General features: G+C 45.6%; 1 protein-coding gene and 1 pseudogene across 4 annotated transcripts in view; one reads left to right on the top strand and one right to left on the bottom strand.

Annotated features, from left to right (window-relative positions):
• Positions 1 to 5,578: 5,578 nt before the first annotated feature.
• The window catches only part of MTMR12 (myotubularin related protein 12), a 65,934-nt gene continuing 48,789 nt past the window's right edge, over positions 5,579 to 22,723 (bottom strand). For 3 of the 4 annotated variants that reach the window (XM_045441244.1, XM_045441253.1, XM_045441262.1), the window contains 9 exons: positions 21,806 to 21,915; positions 20,951 to 21,075; positions 19,249 to 19,327; positions 17,758 to 17,828; positions 15,131 to 15,303; positions 12,650 to 12,814; positions 11,579 to 11,740; positions 10,591 to 10,689; positions 5,579 to 8,480 (listed from right to left, as the gene is read on the bottom strand). In XM_045441244.1, the coding sequence (XP_045297200.1) occupies positions 7,911 to 8,480; positions 10,591 to 10,689; positions 11,579 to 11,740; positions 12,650 to 12,814; positions 15,131 to 15,303; positions 17,758 to 17,828; positions 19,249 to 19,327; positions 20,951 to 21,075; positions 21,806 to 21,915 (1,554 nt within the window). In that variant the 3' untranslated portion in view covers positions 5,579 to 7,910. The remainder of the gene's footprint in view (positions 8,481 to 10,590; positions 10,690 to 11,578; positions 11,741 to 12,649; positions 12,815 to 15,130; positions 15,304 to 17,757; positions 17,829 to 19,248; positions 19,328 to 20,950; positions 21,076 to 21,805; positions 21,916 to 22,723) is intronic. The other variant, XM_045441265.1, reaches the window with a different exon arrangement.
• LOC123582391 lies at positions 19,963 to 20,045 on the top strand (annotated as a pseudogene).

Raw genomic sequence — 22,723 nt, 5'->3', positions numbered from 1 at the left:
GGGGGAATAGGAAGGGCATTTAGAAGTGTCCACAGGCTTTGAGGATATAGAAATGGTATTCCTTTATAAAGAAGGGAGGCATAGGCAGTCCCACATTTGGAATTTGGGGGAGAAATCGGGGAATTTGTCTGGAGGGAAAGCTCAAGGCATTGATGCTCTCTGAGCAGCTACTACCTAAGAACACATTGGAACTCTACCACCTGACATAAAGGAATTTCCACAAGACAATGCCGAGGGAGAAGACATATGGTATAATCAAACCCCTTCCCCAAATTCATGTGGCCTCTCAGAGGGTCCTCATCAGGTGGAGCCCCAGTTGCCCCAATGATAATGTGCTCGTTCACATACTCTGTGCTGGCTTGCTTTCCTGCCCTACTTCCCCACACTCTCGCTGTGCTTCCCGGGATCACTCGACAAATAAACTACTTGCACTCAAATCTTTGTCTCAGGGTTGGTCACTGGGGAAATGAAAACTAAGGCCTACGCAAGGAGCCCCTGGGTGGCGGCCACGATGGACCAAAGGCCAAGCAGACTGACACTAAGACTCCTGCACATCTGTAAGGAGGGGGGAGTCCCCTCAATTTAACCATGGTTGGCTATCCAGTAAATCTAACTACATATCACAATTAAAGTTCCAGTCAATCTGGTGGAATGTCATGAATTGACCTAAGTCAATTTGACCATTCGGCCATTGTGATGTTCTTCCGGTAAATGTCAGTAGCTTCTGGAAGTCAGAGGTGGGCAGGGGCTATTGCTCCCTGGCACTATTACCACAACCTCCTTAGCAGATGGCATTGCACAATGAAAGCCAGCCTGGGACCAAGTTACTAGATGTGTGCTCATTTATTAACAGCACAAAACAATCGTGTTTCCCGTACTTACATTCTGGGAGAAGTCCCTCTCTTTGTTCTCCTGGCATGAAAGTTCCACTCCCAAGACAGATGAAATGAGATGGTAGAACCAACGAACTCTGGGGCCCATTGGGTGATGCGGAGGTCACTGGACCAGCGAGGTTTCTAGACCTCGTGCTCTGCTCCAAAGTGTTTTTGCTGCTGGGCCTGATGGATTTTTATCCCACAGATCTGAGGATGGGGCCTCTATGATATTTCTAGCCAATCACATATCCCAGGTATCCACCCATTTCACCACCGAAAGGATTTTTAACATCCGGTGCTGCTCAACAAATCATCTGATCTTGAAGACATTTGAAATGCTAATATGGCCACCTTTGGAACCTGGATTCCTGTTTAGGCTATTTCAGACTAGCTAACTTCTCCTGGGATGGAGATTAAATTCTCTCTCTCTCTGTCTCTTTCACACACACACACACACACACACACACACACACACAACCTGTTTACATGAAGTTTTTAAATGACCACACCACAATACAATCAGAGCTAACACTTAAACATTTATTGAGCATTTACTATGTGACAGACACTTAAAATGAACTCCTCTTTGGCGCACCTGGGTGGCTCTGTCAGTTAAGCATCTCTTGATTTCATCTCAGGTCATGATCTCTTGGTTCGTGGGATCGAGCCCTGCGTCGGGCTATGCGCTGACAGCAAGGAGAAGGAGCCTGTTTGGGATTCTCCCTCTCCCTCTCTCTCTCTGCCTTTCCCCTGCTCACACCCTCTCTCTTCCTCAAAATAATGTTAAAAATTAAAAAAAAAAAAAAAAGGAAACCACGTTTAACCCTCCAATACTTCAACGAGGAGGGCTCTGTGAATGTCGCCATTTTGCAGATGAGGAAGCTGAGATGGAAGGATGTTAACTTCCTTGCCCAAGTCCCACAGTTCATAAGGTGCAAGTCAGAGGTTCAGATTCAGAGAACCCACTACACCACATGCCTCTTTGAACTTGGGGCTGGGAAGATACGCATGCCACACTCGGAGCTGGCAGGAGTGGCCACACAAAGACCTTGCTCATGGCTGCCGGCCCAGGCTCTCTTCTCCAGGATTCGGAATGAGTACCAAGATTCCAGTCAATGTGACTGGCCTCCTGAACTCAGAGTTGCTGTGGGAGTTGCGTCCCACTTCATCGTGAAGAGGAGAAAGCTGGTGTGTCGAGCAAGAGCGGTCGGTAACACTCAGAAAAGACTACAGGGGCTTCCAGTACTGAGACCCAACAACATCTCTGACCTTCAGACACACACAATTCCTCTTTTTGGCATGAGTTGTTGCAACCCAGAGTTCTAATGGATGCAGCCATTAAAACATTTCAAGTAAAAAAAAAAAAAATCACATGATTATTCTAGGAAGATTCATTGGCAGTGAGAGAAGGAGCTGAAAGCAGAGGAGGGAGTTGACAATAATGATCCAGGCCAACAGAAAATGACCCAGAGGGACAATGGAAATGGAAAAGGGAGCTCGAGGCAGGGGGATGTGAAAATTCTAATTCCTTCCCCAAGGCCCATTATATCCTGGTGGCCAGGAAAGGTGCTGGTTTCTCTTCTCCCATAAAGGTCCAATATACTCCTATATATGTTGTTTATAGTTACTTCTTCAGGGATTTATTTAAAACTTCCCTAGCATTTATCATGTCAAGTTTCCAACACAGCAAAGGTTAAAGAGTCTTGTGGACATTCGTACGCACACAGGCCCAGCTCTGAGATCACATCACTGACATTTTGCTGTACCTGGCTTTACCATACACCCAGTCGTACCCGGCCGTCTAAACCCATTAATCCATCCCATCGCTGCTGCCATTCCAACAGCAGACAACAGCACACTTCTCTTCGCGTAATTCAGTGGCAGTATCATTAACTAGAATTCCACATTTGCCTAGTTGTTTCTTTTAATATAAAATTCAAACAATTAAACACATCTCAAATGTACTTTTGCTGAGTTTTGGCATACATCTGCATATCCCAAACTTATCAAGATACAGAATGCTGCAGCAACATGAGTGGGCCTAGATGGTAGGATGCTAAGTGAAGTAAGTCAGAGAAAGACAAATATTTTAGGATTTCACTTATATGTAGAATCAAAAGACAACACAAATTTATAAACAAAAAAACAAAGACTCTTATTAAATACAGACAACTGGTGGTTGCCAGAGGGGAGGTGGGCGGGGGGGTGTCCCGGAGCTCTGTGTGATTAAGAGGTACACACATCCAGTTATAAAAGAAGTCCCAGAGATGGAAAGTACAGCATAGGAGACAAGCGACAATATTATAATGACACCGTATGGCACCAGATGGCTAGGACACTGTGGTGAGCATGGAGCAACCAACTTGCGGTACCTGAACCGGATACAGCGTCGTAGGTCAGTTATAATTGGAGGGGACAAAAAAGATCTAGGATGCTCGCTCCCTTCATTCCGGAACACTCTGTCAGGCCCCTTCCCAGCCCCGCCCCCACACCTCCACCCAGGCAATCGCTCCTGCTGCTTTCCGCCCTGGAGGGTCTGGGGATCGGCTGCGTTCCACTCTTCTGGAAGATCCTGCAGGAGCATTGCAAGGCCAGGTCCTGGGGGCAGTCTGAGGGATAAAATGTACTCCGTCTGCATTCCTTTCTGACCCGAGAATGGCACATGCTGTACCCTTTCAGGGCTGGGGAGAAAGAAGCACCACATTCGCCTGGCCCCAAACCTCAGGGAAATGGTAATTTGCAAAGCCCTCCATGCTAGATTTGGGAGGGGGTGGGGAAAGCAAGACACACAGCCTTTTATAAAAGCAATACTCAAATCTAAATTTAAAAAAAGTTCATTGCTTTACAAAAACTGGACCAGCTAGCAAAACCGGAAAGTTTTTCTTAACAGAAGGCCAAAAAAGCTTACTGTGTGTATTTCCATATGATTATACACTTCATATCCCTTAATTGCTACAGGCAGACGATGTAATAGGATTCAAAAGAAAAAAAAAGAACCTGGGCCTGAACCACAAAATAGGCTGAGATGTCTGTGTTTTTAAAGACACAAAAGCATCACTCCAACAAACTGTTTTCCTCTTCAATCTATAAATGATATTTAAAATATTACCCATGGCTGGTTATCAACATACACATCCCTCCTTACATTGGAATCCATAGCACAAACAGGTCTTCCCTCACCCACCTCCATCCTAATATTCTTTAAAAAAATTTTTTTTAATGTCTATTTATTTTTGAGAGAGAGAGAGAGAGAGAGAGACAGAGCACGAACTGGGGAGGGGCAGAGAGAGGGACACACAGAGTCCCAAGCAGGCTCCAGGCTCTGAGCTGTCAGCACAGAGCCCGATGTGGGGCTCAAACCCACAAGCCGTGAGATCATGACCTGAGCTGAAGTCGGGAGCCTACCCAGGCGCCCCTCCATCCTATTCTTAAGGGCAGTATGTTGTGTTGGGGAGGCTGTGGGAATGGCCTATGTGGAAGGCCATGGTCACTACAGACCAACCCTGCAATGGGCTGTTGAGGGGGAGGTTCCTGTCCCAGCCCCAATTTGTCCTGTACCAGGGCCAGCTTCATAAATGCTCTGGAGCCCCAGTGGGGCCTGAGCAAAGCACGCACAGCTGAGGAAACTTGACCTCTGTTGAGCAACTTTGACTGCAACCATAGGAAGGGTTTTGAAAACAGGCTCCCTCTGCCCCCAGGTCCCCGCCCAGCACAGGAGCCAGGAGTCTGTTCTCAACAGGAGCCCCACCCAATGCTGTTTCATGTTAGATGGGATATGCCCCACTCTTTACCTGTTCCTCCCAAACCCCCCCCAATGCCCTCACCTGGAAATCAAGGAACAAGCAAAATCAGGAGAGAAATTGCCAAGTCCACCAAAAGTTCAAGAGCTGTTAAAGAAATGTGGGAAACAGGACTAGAATCCACTCACCTATAGGGTCATAACTACTACTTGGGAATTTGTTACGGAAGAACCATGAAAAGAATGTGGCAGCAATGGGGGCTTACTAAGTTCCAGGGATGTCTCAGAGCTGGCTTGGTAACAAAGAGACAGGCCTGGCTAAACATAATAGGAGTAGGTGAGCAGAGGAGGGGGACATCTTCTCTGATCCCCAAAAGGGAGAGGGCTACAGGCAGGAAAGGTCAAGGAAATGGAATTCTCCCAACAAAGACAAGTGATAGGTCTCAATCTAGTAAGTGTTAAACTGAACAAATTAGAAAAAATCCTACCATCACACACTATCTCATTTCTCCTCTCTGGAAGGCAAAACAAAGCTTCTTCTTATTCATGGTTTAACTGAATGAACTCAGATCTCTTTCAGCAATAAAACAGATGTCTCATAAATCCCCGCAAAAGCAAAGCGGCAGCAATATTTAATTTCACATGTTTGCAAAAACCCTTTTCCTTTATTTGCCGTGCAGGGCTCTTGCCTTATTGTATTTTTTCTTCATATCATATCATCACCACCTGAAATTTTACTTTTTTTGTTTTAGTAAACTCTATACCAAACGTGGGGCTCAAACTCACGGCTCCAAGATCAAGAGTCACATGCTCTACTGACTGAACCAGCCATGTGCTCCTAAAATTTTAAATATTTATTTGGTCATTGTTTCCCACCACTACCAACCAATCAACCAACTCAACCCAACACACACTGAGTGAAAGTAATTGTTCCATGTTATATCAACCACATCGAACGCAGCACTGCTTGTAAATTGTGCTTTAATTTCTGCAATCAGGTATGATGCAGTGAGATACAAGTATAAACTTTCATACATCCAGAAAATAAAAAGCACATTTATACAGATATAGCCCAACAGCTTATTCCCTTAAAAAAAAAAAAAAAGTTTTTAATGTAATTAAAGCTAATTTATCTTCAGTGTAAAAACTTGGAGGTATAAACAAACTCAGGATATTATATACAGTAAATTAATGTACATTTCCAAACTTGCACAGTGCAGCATTTTAAACAAAGTAAATGGTCTCATTTCAGTTTTTACTGTTAAGCATAATCCATATCTCAATCTTGAATAAAAATGTCACAATATATAAACCCACTAAGAATTCTGTACACAAATACAAGTTTATAGAAATCTGATTTCAAATATAAATACATAAATTGTCATGACCTCACGTTACAACAGCTTATTTTTCTATTGTAATTTTTTAAAAAATCATAGAAAAATACTTCAATGCACATTCAACTGCTATGACAAGGGCCATGACCTTGTGCCTTTAAACCATACTTTGTGGAGTGTAAAGCATCACACCGGGCATTTTTGGAATGAAAATTACTAAGATTCTAAGATTGAAGAGGCTACTGTATAAATATTCGTGTTATAATATGGTAACAAAAATAGCTCCATAGTGTATCTGGGAGGCAACGGGGCAGAGAAGTGGAGGTTAGTGCTAGTTTAAGAAGGCCCACAGAACGTATGTTAAGGTAGCTCATAGACTAGTGTATTTGCAAAATCCCTACTGCAAGCCTAACACTGAACTCACTAGTGAGACTTAAGGCAACCAAGACCGGACATGTGTTTGGACCCCAATGCACGAATCCTGCCCTCTCCTCAACCTCTGTCATTTTAACAGACCAACATGGCTCATGTGCCAACATGAAGAGGGGAGAAGAGCAAAGCAATTTCTTGTACAAACAGAAAGACAATATTCAGTGCAAACTGAGAAACTTCTTTATCAACAGTTTCAAAATTTCTTATTGCCCTTAAAGAACTGAAGTTTTTCTAAACATGTAACATTCAAATTGGGATCTATCCTGGATAGCAAATGTATATCAAAGGCAAACATTCTATTTGAAACATTCTAACATTAGTTCCCCCCTCCCCCACCTTCCTTTTGTGGGATTTAACAGGGTTCTACTGAGAATGAAAAAACTGGTCCTTACAAAGTGTACTTTCCTGCATTACAAAATATATACCATTTAGACAGCAGATTCAAGAAGGTCACCAGGCATAGTCAAGTTTCTTCTATGGCTTTTTAAATCATTGAGGTACTATATGATAACCATCGCTTCTCATATTTATGCTCAGTTGCTTCCCTATGAAAGCCACGTTCAAAAATGATCCTGCTCATGTCTGGGAGGGCTGCTGCGGAGGTCACAAGCGTTCCAAGCCTCAGCACACTGTCAGAAAAAGGCAAAGCCATTACTTTCAAACACTGAGAGGCTCCAGAAGCATGGAAGCTCCTTCAGGCAAACCAAAGGGATCCCCCCAGTTTAACCAACAGATTCAGCAGCAAGATTCTGGACTACATGCCCCGTGGCGGGGAGCATGGAGGGACGGCAGTGAGGGGTGCCCAGTGGGCAGAGAGAGACCCGGAGCTGTCAGCACACAAAAGGGCGGTGTGGCTGCTTGGCTAGCCCACCAACCCCACACAAAGTGACACAGTCTATGCAGGACGGGGGATGGTTGGAAATGTCAGGATGGGTGCTATGGGTGGAATTTCCCCAGCTTTTCTCAGGCAAGAGGACACAGAAAGGAAAAATACTATGGCTTAAAGGAATGCCATAATCTTAATACCTCTAAGTGAGTCTTTCAATTTGCCATACACACATCACATAAAGCTGCACTTTCTCCAAGCTAAGATGGGTAGACTGGATAAATTCCCAATGACTGGATAAATTATCTTGGCACAAAAAAGATCTGAAGAAAGCATTGAGTCCAAGAGTGTCTGACCAAAGCCCTTTCTAGTAGTAAACCAGCCACTGCAGGTTCTATATAATACTCATGCACAATGGCCACAGTTCTTTTATAGGTCAAGTAGTAACTCCTTCCAATTAATAATACTAGAGATATGATTTTAATTGCATAGTCTTCAGGAGAAAGAAAAAAAACCACGAGAACCAGCTCTTTTCCTGAAGATCCCGGCTTCCTCCTACAGAGCCCTGGACTAATGCCTGAGGCCTCCCACTCCCCCCACCCCCACAGCAGTAAAGCATGAGCCGCTAATCCGGAGATCAAACATGGTGGACTCCTGCCTCAACCTTCAACGTTCCTCTTTCACATCACTGAGTGGATGAGTCACACATCCCCTAGGTCCACAAACTCGTCTTCTCGTTTGGCCAGATCTTCTTCATCACCCAGAGCTTTCCAGCCGCTGGTGGGCAAGACCGGCTTAGAGGGATGTCGCTGCAGCAGAGCGAAAGGAAACAGGGCCGACAGGCGGGCAGAGCCCCTCAGCAACAAGGGGGCCTCTGCCAGGAGCGCCCCCTGGCCATGGGGTCTCGCGTCGATTTTCTCTTGTAAGCGCTCTACTTCCTCCATCATTTCCAAGAGTTTGCTCACGGTGGCCGCTCTGCCACCGCCCAGGATTTGGGCTTCTGGAATCCAACGCAAGTAGCGCTGAGCCCACACTTTGATTTCTGGCCCCTCAATGTGCGGCAACAACAGACCGTGGTAGTCAGTGGGTTTGCTGTGCCAGCTGTCATAGAACTCTCGAAAGTTGTCGTGTAGCTCATCGGAAGAGTTAATTAATTTGCTAATTCTCTTGCCCAGAAGGTTTTTAATTAAATGATCGGTTTCTTCCCTGAAAAATCCTCTTTTGGGAGATGATTTAGATTGGGTGAGTGGCAAAGAAAGTTGTCGTTGATGCTTTGAGAGAAAACACACAAAAAAACCTCTGGTTAGCCTGAGAGCAGTTATGTTCATGAGAAATCAGAACTGCCATGAGACTGGAAAGCCATTAAAAAGCAGTAACACAGTGGGGGGGGGGGTTCTTATTTGTTCCATGATGCAAATGTTGGATGCACATCGTGTTCATAAACAAATGGGTGAAAGCAGGCACGCAGTGACAGAAAGGGAAGCTGTCTACCCCCCTTCCCCTGGCACAGGAGCACTAAGGCACTTTTGAAGAACAAGCTTAAGTCGAGACAGGCTGTGGATTCAGGGCAGTCTGGATGTCAGGCCTATTCAGTTTTTGAAGAGCACAAAGTGCTTCTTCTTTGAGAATGAAATTCTGAACACCTGAGAGGAAGCAGCAGCCAACTACCTGAAGATTCTATCACTCAAATGAACTGCATTTGTAGGTTATCAGGCAGCCAGTGGGAGTTTAAGCCTATGTCATAAAGATTCTTTTGGACAGAGAGACAGGTGGGAGCAAAAGGAATTTGAGAAGTGGCTAAACTGGCCAGATGTTCTTGCCTGATGCGCTGCATCGAGTAAAAAATGTGAGAGCATGTACATTACTTCCCTCCTGAATAATTCTTTTTTTTTTTTTTTTTTTTTTTTTTTAACGTTTATTTATTTTTGAGACAGAGAGAGACAGAGCATGAACGGGGGAGGGGCAGAGAGAGAGGGAGACACAGAGTCGGAAACAGGCTCCAGGCTCTGAGCCATCAGCCCAGAGCCCGACGCGGGGCTCGAACTCACGGACCGCGAGATCGTGACCTGAGCTGAAGTCGGACGCTTAACCGACTGCGCCACCCAGGCGCCCCCCTCCTGAATAATTCTACCTGCAGCCAAAGCAAGGTGATCGATACCGAGGAGTGCCAGGGAGGGGCCGTGAAGGTGGGGAAAGATGTCAAGAGGTTACAAAGAACCCCAGAGCCCCACAGAGAGGTCAGCAATGTGGGGAGATGCTGTTTCTCCCCAGCTCTTTTACTCCTGAGGTGTGAGTCTGAAATAAGAACAGACAAGTTTTCTGGGCAGGCTAGCCCTATGACTCTCTAACATACTCCTGCCAGTGGTTCTTCTTTGTGAAAAAGAGCATTCTTTATTATGGAATATAGAATAATAATAAACATATGAGAAAAAAGCAAAACCATCCACAATGCCACAACTCAGAGCTGACCAGGATTTCTGACCTTCCAGCTGGGGGTGGGAGAGCGGCCTGGCCTCTCCTCCCCAAGGATCAAGGCCAGTCCGTCCACACAGGGGACTGCTGACTGCAGGCGGAAGCTAACAGCCACTGAGTGTTTACTGCCTGCCAGGTTTTGTGCTCAGTGCTTTACGTGCATGGACTTAGCCGATCTCCACAGTCACTGTTATTGTCCTGTTTCACAAATGAGGAGACTAAAGCACAGAGGTTAAGCAGTCCACAAAGACCCCAGCTAGAAAGTGCTAAAGGTGGTCTTACAAAAATCAGTCTGGCTCCAGAGACTGCGCTCTAACAGAGCTCCACTGGTCTCGAGGGCCCTTTCTCTCAACCCCTAAGTGAACAGAGGGCTCAAGAAGGGCATGCTGGGAGGGAAGCCTGGTCAAGGCTGAGGCTGAGAGTGCACACCGGAGCAGGCCCTGCAGCCTCATGTGGCTGTTCACAAGCAGTGCTTCATGCTGGTCCGCCACAGCCTCTTAGTTTCTACAGAACTTCTCCAAGGCCGCCTGCCCACTCAACAAGGGGCCCTAAGCCCTACGTGTGGTGTCCTAACCCAAAAGCTTCAAAGTTCCTTGTGGCCCCAACCCCAACTCTGCTTTAGCTTTGGCTCAAACCTCCTGCACCAGTCAGCTCCTAGAGCCTAGGCCATCTGCTCCTAACTACAAGGAAAAGGGACGTATGTACAAGGAAAACTGAACGTAAGTACAGAAGTGAAATCCAGTCTTGCAAAGGGGAACGTCACTTTCCTCCCATGCACAATAAGGGATCAGGCCCTGGCTGTCTCTGAGGTCCCCTGCCCCTCTGGCCCGGGGCAGTTCTGGGATCCTGAACAGGTGACAAGTGTGCATGCAGCCACCAGGGGGCACAGCACACCGAGGAAAAACTGACCTCTGGCCAAGCTGTTCCGGAGCTCAGGGCAGTTCTGGTCCAGCTGGCAGGAAAGAGACTAAACCAGGAGGAGAAACGTCCACCCCGGCCCTGAGGTCCCTTGAAAGAGTAAAGCAACAGTTCTAAGTTGTTCAGCAGCTGGCATCTTCTGCAAGTGCGGGCTTTGGTTCACCTGGCCCCCAAGCCTCTTAGAATGGAGCACCTCCCACACCAGACTGGCCAGGCTCCCTGGAGGGCAGGTGGGATCAGAAGTAGGGCAGTGGAGAAGGCAGAGACACACAATGACTTGGGATTCCACTACCACTTTCCCCTTCGTTGGGTCTGGTGGGGGGAAATTCCAGGCCAGGAGAAAGAGATAGGAAATGCCACAGAAATCATTTGTCATCTAGGGAACTTTGGGATTTTATTAACTACAATCAAGAACATATATCTGAAGGGATATCCATATTATTTGACACTTGTGATTCACAGCACAGGTCAGCAAATGACAGCCCACGGCCAAATCTGGCCTGCTGCCTATTTTTACAAATCCTGGAACACAGCCGTGCCTATTTGCTTACGTGCTGTCTGTGGCTACTTCTGCACATCAATACAGTGGGGAGACTGGACAGCCCTTAACAGAAAAAGCTGTAGCTACACCTCATCAGGAAAGGTCTTGCTATTGAAGACATGAACCAGTACAGACCGAGCAAATCCCACAATCAATGCATCTTTTACTCTGCTAACCACACTCAGGTAGAGGGTTCACACAATCCCATGCAGTACAACTGTTTTGGCAGTAACATCCCCGGTGACATTCAGCACATGGTCATGTCTCATCGGGGCAAAGGCTGATTTGCTGAAAGCAAATGATTCTCATGGGCCCTGACAGTTGGCCTGCCACAAATCTTGACTCTTCAGACTGTTTACAGAATCCATATGTCACTTTTTCCTGCCATACCCGGGGATCCTGGGCAGATGAAAGGGGTTAGACACGTGGACATCTTACTTTGAAACGCATTCCTTTCCGCTGGCCTTTGTCCAGTTTTGGCTTTTCCACATAAAGAGGGTTTTTGAGCAACATCTGGGCTTTGGGTTCAAACTGTACAGACCAATCCCACACGGTGAGCAGATTCAAAGGCTTGCTTTGTGTATCCTGGCTTTCCCTGCCCTGCCAAAACAAGCACAGGTCATGATGGCTTCCAGGGAGGGCTGAGGAGAGCAAACACACAATGCTGAGGGGCACCAGAAAGGGCGCTCCTGCCCCGAGACCAAACACTCACGGCTTCCTCGTTTTTAAAGGCTGCGGCCTTCAGTGGTCGTTCATTTAAGACTTTGGGTGGGAAGGGAGAGGGAAGACGGTCACCTTATTTTCCAGCAGGCCACATGTCAGCCGCTGACGGGCACTTTGACACCAACTGTGTGAGGTCATGTCACATTTTATATTTAGGAAACAGGCTCAGAAAACTGAAGTGAACTGCCTGAGGCTCACGAAGCTGGTGAGTGACCGGCTGGGATCTGAAACCGGGGCCGGGGGACTGGAAGCCCAGGCTCCGTGCCTCCGCTTCACCGAGGAATTGGCTAACGCTGCTCCTGGAGGCCCAGCTCAAGCAAACCCGGGGCCGAGAGGAAGCCGGTCAGAGGCCCTAAGCTTGGTTAGAAAGCAAAACCCCCAGGAGCAAGGCCCTAGGAGAGACTTAAAAGAGTGTAAGATGGAAAGTAAAAGCTTCCCTGCTTTGCCTTGCCTCCATTCTCTCCAGAGTAACTCCAGGCACCAGGCAAACGGAAGAGAATGCTGACCAGCTTTATCAAGGACAGCTTTTAATTCTGCTTAATTCCTCAGCTCCAACACTTGCTCCCAACGTGGACTTGGGCCAGTTCCCCATCCTCTCAGTGCCTTGACTCCTCAGGAATAAGAATATACCCCCCACAGGATGCTGTGACAATTACCAATACCCAAAAAGCGCTCAAAACGGCCCAGTATATAGTGTTCTATAAATATTTTTATCATCAAAACTATTGCAATAAACTCATGAATCAGGGCTTCTTTAAGACACAGGTTCCTAAGAGGGACTCTTACCACGTTATCTTTCTGATGAGGCGAATTGAAGAAGAAGGTGCTAAAAATAGGTATGTACAGGCTATCTGACAACACAGTCAGGTAAGTCTCCGTGAAATCAAATGCTGGGGGGTGCTGGTGCACCAGCTGCCAGACACAATCTAAGAAAAGCAGGAACACAGGAACCTATGTGAAAACAAGACACGCATTACTGAGCAGGCACTACAAGGCCAAGGCCAGCTGTCCTGAGTTCAGGGGCAGCCATCTCAACAGCCATGGAAACCACTTCTGAGCACTGTATTCCCTGGGAAACACAGTCGACTCCATCCCACTCCACGCAATGAATATGCTCAATTAAAGTCACATGCCTAACCTTTTGGGATGAGCACTGGGTGTTATATGGAAACCAATTTGACAATAAATTTCATATATTAAAATAAATAAATAAATAAATAAATAAATAAATAAATAAAGTCACATGCCTGTGACTAGACTCATTTCAGTATTTGGCAGTACCGATCTGTACGAAAGACATTTTAGAGCGAAATATGTAAAACCTCATTACTGACCAAACACTGACACATGAGTGTTTGCAACTGATTTTGATGACAGGGAACACTCTGAGCCCCAATTAAGTGAAATTGTTATCACCTCCTGAAAGAATTCCATTCTTCACATTAGTAAATCGTATTACCAAAAAACTATACTCCATCACATTGAATTTTGTCAATATTCCCTTCTTCACCCCCACAAGGAGGATGCAGAAGAGAAAGAGGATGGGAAAGACAGCAGAAGCAGCAAAGGTGAGTTTCTAACCTTTTTTTCCACAAGCGTACAGATTTTTTTTTTTTTTAACAGATAGCCTCCTTTACTAGCTTCCCGGAGGCAAGCCCTTTATTGGTAGAGATGGTTTTCTAGGGTGCTTCGTCATTCACAAAGTGTTTATCCTTCTGAGTCATCAGCGAAGCTGTCAGGTGGGTAAGACAAGCCATGTCACAGTCTCTCCCTTATGGAGGCTGTCGAGGCCTCACAGAGCTCAGAAGAGAGACAGAAGTTGAGAGGCGCCCGGATGGCTCAGTCAGTTAAGCGTCTGACTCTTGATTTTGGCTCAGGCCATGATCTCACGGTTTGTGAAATCAATCCCCCCATCAGGCTCTGCACTGACAGCACGGAGCCTGTTTGGGATTCACTCTCTCTGCCCCTTCCCTGCTCGCTCACTCACGCTCTCAAAAATAAATAGATAAGTAAATAATTCTTTTAAAATGGCCACATTTAGAAGGAAAAAAAAACCCAACATCAATATGTCATTGTGGAGATGCGAAGAAATGCTGATGTAGCAACTTTATTTCATACTTCATTTTCTGCTCAGTATATCATTAAACAGAGTGGAAAGTATCTGAACCCTACTATATAGTCAGAAAGTTTGGATGACTTCTCCAAAGGATGGGTGAAAGCAGATCAGACTGTATCTGCTCTTGGACTCATTCTCCCTCCCCAGACATGGTCCTTGACAGTCCTATCTTCTCAAGATATCCAAAACATACTCTTCCCCACATAGTATCTGCTCTCTGCCCATCATGTTATTTGAGTCCCATCAACCTTGCAAAGTTCCTCAGAAAGGCAAAGTCCATTCCAAGGGTGAAAATGGTGATTTCCATTCAGCTTGATGGCACACAGATGAGCAGAGACCAGGCCTGAAAGAAAGAAACCTCACAGCCTAGCAAGAGAAGCCGCAGTCTTCCAGAAACATGTCAAGACCCTGAGGGCAAGAGCCATGGCTCTATTCCCACAGCATGCTGCACCATGCTGCTTCCCATCACAGACAGACACGTTCATTACCTGCAGTAAGAACAACCATGAGCCACGCTCCTAGAACACGGAGCTTTGCAGGTGACTTCGTTAAGGAAAGTTTACCTGTCTTCATTTTCTCTTCAGCAATCATTAACAATGAGGCCAAAGGAGTATGCATAGCTGCAGCTGAGACTAGACCACGACGTGGGGGCCAGCTAAACTACAACACAATTCACACAGCCAGACGCAGAAGAGGTCATGTGCACAGCACGCTATGTCACCGGTAAGGTCCTGGTGAGGGACGGCGTTAACATAAACCTCATGCTTTATTTGAAAAGGCTTATGTGCAAGGGAAAATTTACTTTGTGTTATTATGTGGAATATTCATTTTTTTGCAAGCACTAACTTCGCAGAAATTATAGGAGTCTCTCTGAATTAATTTTTAAGTTTTATAAATCAGTGTTATTCCCATCATGAAATACATATTCCCATCATGAAATACACAATTTAGAAGAAAAGGCACTGAACCACTTACTAATACCCTTTTCCTCTGGGAAGGATTTCAGTACTGTTTAAAGCATTTGGAGTCATCCAACAGTGAACTGAACATGGCCTTCCTAACAAGCCCAACAGCATGCACTTCACAAGCACCGGCCCGACACCTGAAGACAGGTATTAGAGACCGGGCGCTTCTCCGACGAGGACACTCACCTCCTCTTTGTCACTCTGACGTAGATGGTTGCAGCGATCCAGGAAAGAGTGCCCGCCCATGATCCACTCCTTTTGGACAAGGCTCTGGAAACCAATCCTGGTTCTACAGTGGGGGTCCATCATCACTTGCACCAGAGAGGAAACGAGGCAGCAGAGGTCGGAAGCATTCTCCTCTAGGAGGGGCCCAGCGGCAGTGCAAAGAGGCAGGAGAGTATGGAGTATTAAAAAGCCGCAAAGAGTGCTCACCCTTGCACAGTTAATGGTGGGGTTCCCAAAACCAAAGTGTGCCTGCTACTGACAGTCAAGGTCTACTTCCCTGAAGGCGAGGGCCCATGGGGAAAACAGGTAGTGTTCAGACTGACAGACAAACTGCTTCCAGCCAGTCCCGTACAGGTTCCGGCATATGCTGGCACTAAGCACAGATCTGCTGACTGACTGAATAAAACGCAGCACGTCAAATCCACTGTCAGCGTACCGGCATCCCGGCGTGCCGCATAATGAGGGCAGAGCCATACACGTGGTGGCGACCCGCTGGCCTTCACAGACCAAGTTCAAAACTCTTCCAGCTGCCGTGTCAAAGTCTCCATCACTGGACTCACTGTTCCAGGGCTCAGCTGCTCCTCAGCCTCCCCTCAGAGCTCCTCTCCTCCACTCCCTCTGCTTGGACTCCCTTATTCCCAGCTCCATAGCTCTTTCCTTCTCTGAGAGCACAGAGGTGCCCGCTTCTCCTTGCCTAGCCTGGCAGAGAAACTCCCCTCGGTCTATGTCCACGTGCCCACCCCCAGAGTGCACCGGACGAAACCTGTGTGATGAAAACACCATTCATACGCGTGTTCAGCATTCATGACTCCCGGCAAATAAAAGCATACATTTCTGTCCATGCATTTGCCTTAGAGTTTTCAGATCCTAAAAGTTAGGGTCTGCATCCCCGTGGTTTCCTCTTTGCAGAAAGAAGTGCAACTCAAGCTGCTATTTAAAAATGTCCAGGAGGATGGCGGTGCTAGTATCGGTGAAACTAGAGAAACTTACAAATTCTAAGGAGGAGGATGTCTCCACCGTTAAAACTCTTTCATTCTGACCCTGGAACCATGAGGCACTAAGGTCTAGGCTTACGCTTGTGCTTCTTTTTCTCCTCCAGGGAGACAAGTCTAAACTACGGGAACACACGGATTCAAAAGAAACAGAGTTTTGTGTTTGGCGTGTTATCAGCTTATTTCAAGTTTCTTTCTTTTTTTTTTTTTTTTTAATTTTCTTAACGTTTTATTTATTTTTGAGAAAGAGACAGAGTATGAGTGGGGGAGGGGCAGAAAGAGGGGGAGACACAGAATCTGAAGCAGACTCCAGGCTCTGAGCTGTCAGCACAGAGCCCGACGCAGGGCTCGAACTCGTGAACCGTGAGATCATGACCTGAGCGGAAGTCGGACATTTAACTGACTGAGCCACCCAGGCGCCCTGAAATAAATTTTATAATTTTAAGGGAATCATCCTTCTTGCATCTGACGGGTATTAACAGTAAACCTGTGAGTAACAGGAAGAAGGACCAGAAAATGAGATTTCAGAGGAGGCAACTCAGTCATTCTTCTGGACCGAGTGACTTCTCACATCTCAGTCAAAGATTCAGATGTTGTTTTATGCAACTGTGACTACTGCAGCCTGGCCTGAGAACTTCTGCCTCTCAGATTCTGATCTTTATTCGTCCTCCTCTGTACCACTTAGTTCCTCAGTACTCTGTTCTGCCATTGGTGATTAGGTCTTTTTCAATAACATGCTCAGGCCAACTCTCATTAGGCTGTAAACTTCTAGAAGGCAGAAGTATAGAGCTCTGCACATGGTAGGTGCTCAGTCAATATCGTAAAATCCAAGTCAGCGAGCCAGTATCAGGTGGTACAGAAGCCCCAGGCAGACACATGTGCAGCCTGCCCACAGAGGCTAAATTTCAGCAGTCATGGAGCGCGTCAGAGCCATGGTAAAAGCTTGAGGGCATGAAAGCATGAGATGATCTACTGAACCGAAGTGCAGGGCTATGAGAAGTTTAAAATATTCTAAACGGCAAACATCGTATTTTAGCTCAGGTCTAACCAACTCTAGCAATCTTTAAATAAAAGCGGTTTGCACCTGTTTTTACACATTCTGAATGCTTATGTCCTGTCCACATGTTTAGCAAGTTAAGCCCACTGAGGCAAAGGAAATCGTGACCCACAAACTTTCTATAGCGACTGCACAAGGTTGTCTGTCAAACACAAAGATATAAAAAGAACAATTAAACCATTCATGGATTTCTTTATATAAAAAGGATTATCAAAAGATTTTAACTGTAACCAAGTGGAGTTAATATAAAACAAAACCCAAAGCAGTAGGAAATGTGAGCTTTGGTGAAGATACCAAACAATTCCTTCTTGGGCTGCAAGTAAGTATGCCAAGTTCTAAATGAAGGATTTATTTTTAAACTGTAACACTGAAATCAAACGCAAAGAATTCCAAGGTCAGGGTAGAAAAGAATGGGAAGGATTTCTACACTAGCTCGCTCCTTTTGTAAGACAATTCCAATTACATAAAGCTATATATGCAGAAATTGAGTCTCGAGTGAAGGGGAACGAAAACCACTCTTTGTGCTTTAAATGTATTACCTAAAAGAAGAACGTTCACGTTTTGTGCTTCTAGACATTCTGTGATCTCTATTGCTTTTTTCAGGCAACGTCTACATTGGAAAGAGACAAGAAAAAGGGGCATTAGTTTCTGAGGCTGGCATCAAAACCATGAGAAATTTAGACAGAGGAAACTGAAGACTGAGACAGTCTCATTTGTTTTTTCACTTGAAATCCTCCAGAAAAGAAGTTACCATTTACCCTATTCACATACTGCAAGACACTCATCTGCCAATTAGCAACTGAAAATTTTCAGAAGGGAATCCCAAAATTGATGTCAAAACCTTCCTAGGTGATTTCTAAACTACAGTCTCCTATTGAGAACCCATGCCTGAGTCTGGCCGGAGAGTCCTAGTAAGACTCACAAATGCCCACGTCGGAAACTGTGCTGCACGCCCACATGGTCTAATTCAAGGTCACCTGTCCAATGTGTCAGTGTGGCTGAAACAGTCCAACAAGGTCCAGAAATCCCTCTGTCTCTCTCTGTACACACTATTCCTGATTTTCAGCGTTGACTTTCCTCTGCTTGTAACTAAGGGCTTCACATATGCTGTTCCCTGCCTGCAGGGGTGCCCTTCCTGGACGGTGCTTCATTTGGTGAGGGATGCTCAACCTTCTCTGCCCACCCCCCGTGAAGAAGGGTGCTTTTCCTGGTGACGTTGATCGCTGTCGGCAACTACACATTCCAACTATGGGCCATGCAGCAGGCTCTCCGGAACGGATGCGTTAACAAGTGTTTGGGGGGCTGAGGCTCCTTGCCACAAACCTCGCTGGCAGAATCGAGAGATGCAGTGCCAGTTGGAGGCACTGTCCAACTGTGCCTCACAAGTGTCCTAGGGGTGGGACTCTTCTCGCACCCTGATCATTGCTCTTCTGTGCCTCCCTTTGCCCTCTCCTCTCTTTAACAGCAACAGAGAGGAGCTATTCAAACTATGAAATAGGGAAGGGAATATAGGAATTCTGTCTCTGGGAATCTCAACCTAATTCCCAAACCCAAAATGCCTAATTGAAATTAATCATGAAATTATGAAAAACCGACATTACTCATTCTAAAATAGGTAACATACACAGGAGAAACGGAATTCAAAAAGGTATTCAGTAAAAAGTCAGCATCACCCCCCTTCTTCCTGTTCCCTTCTTGGAGGCCAGCACTGCTGCCTCAGTTAGACTTATGGGTTGCCACCCCCCTGTTCTGCAGTCTTTCCATGCCTAGTCTATATATAGTCTAGAGAGATCTCTTTGTGAGCAAGTAGCATGTCGATAAATTCAGATCAAATGTGCACAGAAATAATAAACAAATGTAAAATCCAGCTGAGCTGTCAATAGAATATGTGATCTAAGAACATCTAACTGTGATGTTTAACACATTTAAATGTTTAACATTTAAAACAGTTCCATCGTTTGTCAATTTGTTTTACTACTTTGAATTAGAGAACTATAAAATTCATGAGCAAAATGATGGCTTTAAAATACCTGATTATGTCAAGCCAGCTGCTACTTTCCAACAGAGAAAACCATTTTATATCTGTGTCCCAAAATTCGGTACTATTATCTGAAAAAAGAAAAAAGAGCAAGGAAGTCAGGTCACTGCTCTCTTACATGTCTGCCACCAAAAATCTGTGCTACTCAAGTGTGCTGTTCAGACAGTCTTGGACTTGAACTGCAGCATCCAAGCACAGATCTCCATTCTCGAGAAAGGACACTTCCAGACTTCAGCTGAAATGGTGTTTGAACTGTAAGCCTCTGGAAGAGGGTGGCAGTCAAAAATGGATTTTTTAGATTTTTATTGTTCAAATAAAAAGTGCCCCACAATATTTATGTAAAGCCATGGTTGACCTTGTGACTCAACAAGGAGAGTAACATGTTTTAGGCAGAAACAGTCAACACCCAGGCTACACTATTCTAGCACTGGAAGACAACAGGATACCTCCTGATGCCAGGGAGCCCAAAGGGGGAGACTTGGCTTCTGCTGGAATCCTAAATACACAAGCACATTTTCCTTGCATACTCCTACACCACACACCCCGCCCCCACACCTTTGGTACAGAGAGCCCTGCGCTGCACGGACATCTAATACAGGTCCAAGCTGCAAACTCAAATCAACGACAAGGCAGATACCTCTCTGCAAGTCCTGAGTGATGAGACGGAAAATGGTAGAATCACAGTCCTGCACCAACTAGTGCAGTGAAGACTACACTTTCAAGGATCATTTCTACAGTTTATTACTAGAGAAGTTTCTCTGAATGTGCAGAGTACCCAAAATTTAAGATCTGCAAAAACAAAAAAAACCCAAAAAACTAGGGCAGTGTATCACACTCTCCACCAGGTCCCTGCTTTTTATAAATCTAGTTAGAGGTGGACACTGATGTTTACCTGGGCATCATATTCATCTTTATCTCAAATGCCTCCATAATTGGTGTATATAATGGAAACTCAATAAATGTCAGCTGAATGAATGAATGAATCCTAAGTCATTAGAATTTGCTAGGCTAGAAAGTCCAAGTTAGGAAAAACTGTGACAAATCTCAGATGGTAATACAGATTCACTGAAGAACGAGAATAAACAACTGGGCTGGTTAAGTAGGATTCAGGTCCTAAGCTGTTCATAGTGGGTAGCCCAGGCAGAGAAGTGGGGGTGGCCAGGATGGGCATATTTCATTTCCTACTTTGTACATTTCTGCTTAATCAGAAGAAAAAAAGATATTTTCACTTGGGGTGGGGGGGGGGGTGGGAGGCGGTCCATTCAATAAGCCACTAAGGAAAACAAAACCAATCATCCACTTTATCAATCACCGTGAGCGAGCCAGCGAATACAGGTGTCGCATGGCTCCACAACTTTTAAAGAGAGAAGCCCCTGTGTACACCACTGGGCGACACTGTGCTGAGGAAGGAGAGAAGAGGAGCAGTGGAGGGGTGGGCCTGCGTTCCCTGTCATCAGAAGGGGCAGCGGGGTAAAAGCCTGGAAGAAAATGGAGGGGGTGGGGGGTGCGTGCGGTGAATGTGGCAATGACAGTGGCCCCTCAGCTACCAGCCCCTCTGCTCTATGACATCAACCCTCATGGTCATGAGCCTCAGGTACATACAGAGACCAGGGAGAAGGTACCAGCTGTCACCTGATCCACACGGCATGTCTTTCCCTATTTGACAGAGAGCTTTTGTTCTGCATTTTTCTCACCTATCAGAAACAGCTGTTTGAATTTAGAGTAGGCAGTCTGGATGTCCTGCAGGGACAGGAAGTTGCTTGACAGGTCTTCAGTTTTAACAATTTCATAGGGTGGCCTGTGGATGGTCTTATAGATTCTAGGTATCAAAAAGTAACAGGAGATTAAAAGAGCAGAAGTGAGTTAGAAACAGCTTATTTTTCCCGAGCACTTAGACGTGGCAAGATCGGTGTGTGTAGGTATTCTCCCATTTGATCCTTGCCAACAAACTAGCTACCACAGGACCGCTGTTCCCAGTCATCAGAGGTGGAAATGGAAGCACGTGGAACATGTATCAAAGGACAGTGACATAGGCCATGACCTGGATTTGACCACTGTCAATACCATAGCCATCATGCCCTCCCCCCTAAATACCTCAGTGTGCATCTCTAAAAATAATGCAGTTGACATTCTTTTTTTTTTTTTTTTAAGTTTTATTTATTTAAGTTATCTCTACACCCAACATCGGGCTTGAACTCTACCCCACGATCAAAAGTTGCAAGCTCCTCTGAGCTAGCCAGGTGCCCCTGCAGTTGACATTCTTAACGATTATGTTATACTGACTCCTTTCAAAATTATGTATTTTTAAGTTTTTTATTTTTTAGTAATCTCTACACCCAATGTGGGGCTCGAACTCATGAGCCCAAGACCAAGAGTTACATCCTCTACCGACTGAGCCAGCCAGGCGCCCCTCTTTTCAAAGGGATTAAAAATGATCCCTCTCTATGGTATTCCTGAGCACTAAGCTATCAGCAGGTAAACAGGAATGAAGCTTCTTTGGAAAACAAGAACTTGAGCTAACCAGTCACAAAATGTAGAACAATACTGACCCATCCAAGAAGCTCTTTTGCATTTGTGAAAGGCCATCATCCTGTTCTTTTTTGGGCAGTGCTGACATTTTCAAAAGGGCACATCCATTGTGGCAGGACCAACACCATAACTGCAAAGGGGAAGAAAGGTTTTTCAGTCATAATATACACAATCCAGCGGGAGAAAGGTAAGCTGAGCATTTAAATTCACTCAGGGAAATTTATAACTTGGGTAGGAAATGGCTGAATATTTTCAACTTTGTTAAGCCAAAGACTAGTTACTTACAATGAAAAACAATGATTTAGTCTTAAAACAAAACCAAAAAAGACCCCCAGGTCTAGACAGTTACGCTCAGACCTGCTTATGGTCTGACCGGGCTTGAGTGCCGGGAGCCTAGATGACCGCATCACCATCACTAGGCTAGTCACTGTGGCGAACCTGCTCTGCCAGGGACTTCATGTCAACTAACTCATGTGATTCTCAGTCACACTCTCAGACTGCAGTGATTTCCTTCTTTCCCCTCTTAAACACTGAGGTTGTCTTTTCTTTTCTTTTTAATGTTTATTTTTGAAAGACAGGGAGACAGAATCTGAAGCAGGCTCCACGCTGTGTATGCAGTGCCTGATGTGGGGCTTGAACCCACGAACCATGAGATCGTGATCTGAGTCAAAATCAAGCGTCGACGCTTAACCAACTGAGCCACCCAGGTGCCCCGACAGGGGTGATTTCTAATTCCATTAACAGCAAGGAACTGAGGCTTGGAGAGACCAAATAACTTCTTCAAGTTGCATTGAAAGCTGCAGCAGCGTGTCTAAATGCTGTGCTCTACCTGGATGGCAAGAAGGAGGCAGCTCCTGTCAGTAGAGAAAGTTCACACCAGACAGAACGGGAAGCTGGCTACTCAACAAAGGATACCAGACCCGTACATGCAAGGCGCT

This window comes from Leopardus geoffroyi, chromosome A1, assembly GCF_018350155.1.
Source record: "Leopardus geoffroyi isolate Oge1 chromosome A1, O.geoffroyi_Oge1_pat1.0, whole genome shotgun sequence".
Lineage (NCBI taxonomy): Eukaryota > Metazoa > Chordata > Mammalia > Carnivora > Felidae > Leopardus > Leopardus geoffroyi.
The sequence above is the reverse complement of the archived record's forward strand: the minus strand, read 5'-3'. Positions and strand labels throughout refer to the sequence as shown.